Source organism: Lactuca sativa, chromosome 3 (genome assembly GCF_002870075.4).
Source record: "Lactuca sativa cultivar Salinas chromosome 3, Lsat_Salinas_v11, whole genome shotgun sequence".
NCBI classification, from domain to species: domain Eukaryota; kingdom Viridiplantae; phylum Streptophyta; class Magnoliopsida; order Asterales; family Asteraceae; genus Lactuca; species Lactuca sativa.
Genome location: NC_056625.2, coordinates 68,645,379 through 68,649,854, shown reverse-complemented (window position 1 = coordinate 68,649,854; position 4,476 = coordinate 68,645,379). Strand labels below are relative to the sequence as shown.

General features: G+C 31.2%; 1 protein-coding gene across 1 annotated transcript; it reads right to left on the bottom strand.

The window, feature by feature from the left end:
• Nucleotides 1-849: 849 nt before the first annotated feature.
• LOC111888402 (glutathione S-transferase U17) lies at nucleotides 850-2,825 on the bottom strand. The gene is made up of 2 exons (XM_023884586.3): nucleotides 2,455-2,825; nucleotides 850-1,361 (listed from the first exon to the last, which is right to left on the bottom strand). The coding sequence occupies exons 1-2, from the start codon at nucleotides 2,767-2,769 to the stop codon at nucleotides 1,020-1,022; spliced, it is 657 nt and encodes a 218-aa protein (XP_023740354.1). The 5' UTR covers nucleotides 2,770-2,825; the 3' UTR covers nucleotides 850-1,019.
• Nucleotides 2,826-4,476: the final 1,651 nt, after the last annotated feature.

Here is a 4,476-nt window from a genome sequence, read left to right as displayed (position 1 = left end):
TTATGCTAGTATGATCTGTTAGATCGGCATCCTGGTCGATAGGATGGTATTATGTGATATGAGGTATGATCTGTTGGATCGGTATACTGGTAGATTGGATGGTACTATATGTTATGTTGCATGATCCGTTAGATCAGTATGCTGTCTATAGACTGTTATGTGATTATCTTTTATATGTGCACATGTATGTTTGGCGGTTGAGGCTTATCTGCTTTGTGTGAAAGCCAATAGACCTGGGTATTCTAACCTGTTGGTTGTGGGCCGTGAGTACTCCATCCCGAGGATGATTGGACTCGTAGTATGTGGGCATTCCAACTTGTTTGGTTGAGGGTCTGGGGATTCCAACCCGATGGTTGACTGGACATATTATATGTTGTTTATAATTATATGGTATGGATATTTTGAGACAAACTCACTAAACTTTCAGACTTACAGTTTCAGTTTATTGTTTCAGGTAAATCAGGGGATCGTGGCAAGGCAAAGACGTGATCGTACAACTCCTTACTTTTTATGACTTTGTTTCTGGGATACTTTGATATGATACATTTTGAAAACAAGTTTTGCAATGGTTAATAGATTTGAAATGTTTTAAAATGTTTAAATTTGGCATGGTTTTTATTGGTGTTACATTTATATTGTCACTAGAAGTCTGAAAGTTGTCGCTAAAATCTTTAAAATCGGATTTTCTTAATTTGTCGAAAATCCTTCACTTTCCGACAGATTTTTTGGTCGCTATAGCTCTCTTTTTCTAGTGGTGATGTCTAAACATGCTGATTTTAATGCAATTAGTATGCGGCTGGTTTGGGAAATAATTTTTTTGTTATTTTCTGAGTTTTCGTTCTTATTAAATGTAATCAAATAAGAGTTTTTAAAAAATGGTCAAAAATTATACATTTAAGCACAAAACACATATAATTAAAGATAATAAGGAAAATACACTAAAAGAGCACGATGGTGATCTTTACTTATGATAAAATAAAACACACAAAGGAAAGATATATAAAGTTGATTTTGAAAAGCTATTTTAGTCGCATCATATAGTAATCCATGAGTATATCTTCTTGTGGCATGACACCCGTAATGGCTTTGTGTGACAATATACGCTTTACCCATTCTGCAAGTTTTGGGGTTCGAACTTCATCAAACACCTTGAAGTCATGACGTTTCTCATGAAACTTTGTCCAACCCAGAAAACAACCAAGAACAACATCCAAATATCCGACTTCATCTCCACCAAAATAAGCCTTCCCATTACTAAATTTCACAAACACTTCTTCTAACAATTGTGATTCTTTGATAATCTTATCTTTTACTATTTCTCTTTCATGTGCATACGATAACTCTAAATACAGTGGGAAAAACTGTATAAATAATATGCATGTTAGCAAAGAAAATTGTATAACTTGCATAATAATAATTTGAAAAATAACGTTAATAGCAATTTGTTCAAAACTTTATACTGTACAATAACTAAAATAAATTGAAAAATTGACTGCGAAATTTTTTTTTTTTTTTTTTTGTGAGATTTTAACAGGCGAGGAGAACCCAAGTTATTAATATGATGCAATATGAAGTTCGGATGCGAAAACGAAAATGTTTTTTTTTTTTTTTGAGATTTTTGTAGTTCACTATTATGATTGCGAGAATTCAAATGATATGATGATTGTTATGAAGTTTGTAGGGACCTTCCGAGTTAAAAAAATAAGTTAGATACCAAGCGCGCAAATTACCCCAAACCATAGGACCATTCGTGTAATTTACTCTAAAAATTTTTAAAAAAAAATTTTCATTCATAATTTTCAACAAATAGCCTTTGAAGGGAATTTTATTTCTTCTTAATTTTTGTGAGATTTAACAGGCGAAACTCTAGATGGCCTACAAAAAAGAGATTTTTTTTTTTGCCTTAGAGATTTTTGTATTTCATATGAAGTTTGGATGCGAAAATGAAAATGTTTTCTTTTTTTGAGATTTTTGTAGTTCACCATTATGATTGTGAGAACTCAAATGATATGATCATAGTTATGAAGTTTGTATATAAAAACTATGAAGTTTTTTTTTCTTCATAATTTTCAACAAATAGCCTACTTTGAAGCTAAAAAGTATGACTTTCCGAGGTCCAAATTGGATATACAATATGTCTAGGAAAAACCTTTATTACAAAGAACATAATAAAAATAAAAATCAATTTCAAATAGAGTTCGTATGTAAAATCTATGAATGCATGATCAAAGATGAGTTTTTGTTTTCATATCTTTTTTACCGAATAGTCTATTTTGGAGTAAACAAAGTATAACCTTACATTCAAATTTGAACTATAATATATCAATGGAAATCTCATGTTACAAAGAAAGCAATATTTTATTTTTGTCAAAATTCATATGAAAGAGTTATGACATGTGATTGGAAAGATCCATAAATATAACATAAAATCTAAACACTTCATGCTTTACATACCTTGTTGTCAATGTAGTTGGCCCAAAACCGGTTTTTGGCTCGATCTGAAGGTTTAGGTGGAAGGATCGGGTGGATATCAGGTTTGATTTCTTCTAAGTACTCGATGATGATTAGAGACTCGCAAATGGGTGGTTCGTTTGCTTTCAAAAGAATGGGAATTTTCTTTAGAACTGGGTTTGATGCCAACAGGAGATCACTTTTGCATGCGAGATTTTCCTCGATGAACTTGTATTCGATTGATTTGAGGTTGAGTACGAACTGAACCCTATTGACAAATGAACTTGCGGCAGTTCCAAGAAGCTTAATTTCCTCCATTACCACAACTGAATGTGATGATGCACATACATGTGGAAGAAGTTGCTATATAGTACAAAAAAAATACAAATAAATAACATATGCCCCCACAAAATACTTAAATGACAAAAGTCCCCCCCCCCCCCCCCCCATTATTACATCTTGTCATTTATTTTGGGCAACTTATAATATTCAACCCCTACTTTGACTCTATTGGTGAAATACAAGTTTTTAATTGGATCAAGAATATTTTTAAAATAAAATGTTTCTGCTTTAATGTTGTAGCTCTTTGCTTTCATGTTATGTTTGCAATTAAAAAAAAGGATAAATCAAAATTTTCAAAAAAGAGTTCACATGTGGCTAAGAGAATTTTTGTGATTTATTGGATTTTTAAAATGTAAGAGGAACCGTTCACAACTACTAAATCTGATTATCTGATATAGACCACTACAACCCCAAACACGTTTTGAGATTTACAAGATTTTAAATACATACTTGTAGTTCACGTGTTGAGATTTACAAGATTTTAAATACATACTTGTAGTTCACGTGTGGAAATAATATTCAACCCCAACTTTGACTCCATTATTATTGGTGAAATACAAGTTTTTAGTTGGATCAAGAATATTTTTAAAATAAAATGTTTCTGCTTTAATGGTGTAGGTGTTTGCTTTCATGTTATATTTGCAATTAGAAAAAGGATAAATCGAAATTTTCAAAAAAGAGTTCACATGTGGCTAAGAGAATTTGTGTGATTTATTGGATTTTTAAAATGTAAGAGGACAGTCAAAATAAGAAGCAGAAGGAAGAAACATGTTTGACGAGTTCAGGGGAATCTTTCTCAAAAAAAACCTAGTCCGTCATCAGAGGAGAAGACCGTCGATCGGAGTGAGGATGAGGGCAGGTCCGAACTGTGCAACAGCTTATGAACACCCACTACCCGGGGTACAATCACGGGAGCAGCTCCATATCCGACTATAAGATCTAAATGATATTCGCCTGATAATTAAAAGAAAACACCTATCACAATTAATTATTGTGTTATCGACATGATTCCATCGTTTTGTTCATAAAAAACGATAAATTTATCATTAATGATAAATAGATGAAAAGGGTGAAAGTAATTAATAAAAAGCACAACCACATTCATAAAGAGAAAGATCTGAATTTATTGTGATTCAGCTGAGATCGATTAGCAAAGAAATTAATTAATACGTACCTACGAAATCAACGAACTTGTTCTTGCGAAGGCTTCGTCTAAATACGATGATGACACGAGGTAAGAAGACGGCAAGACCAAAGCAAAAGTCTACGAAATCAAAATATTAATAGAAGAGAAGAGGGAAGAGGATGGACGTGAGGATATATACTAGAAATTGGGTTTTAAAACTGATATTCATAAATTAAAGTGACATTAATTGATTTATATATTTACCATAATTAATAAAATGTAAGATTATATATGTACCCTTTTGAAATGATTGGTCTATATTTATTCATACAATAACACAATAATTACTTTAAATACATGAACCTAGCTCTCTCTCTCTCTCTCTCTCTCTCTCTCTCTCTCTCTATATATATATATATATATATATATATATATATATATATATATATATATATATATAAGTATTTTTTATAAATATATACTAACCACATATGTGATTAAACAATTTTATTCATATTTGATTAAACTATATTTTTATATTCTAAATTTCATATTAC

Coding starts and splice junctions, on each gene's coding strand:
- LOC111888402 (XM_023884586.3), bottom strand. CDS start 2,769: ATGGAGGAAATTAAGCTTCTTGGAACTGCCGCAAGTTCATTTGTCAAT. Junction 1,362..2,454: donor CCAACTACATTGACAACAAG/GTATGTAAAGCA, acceptor TTATTTATACAG/TTTTTCCCACTGTATTTAGA.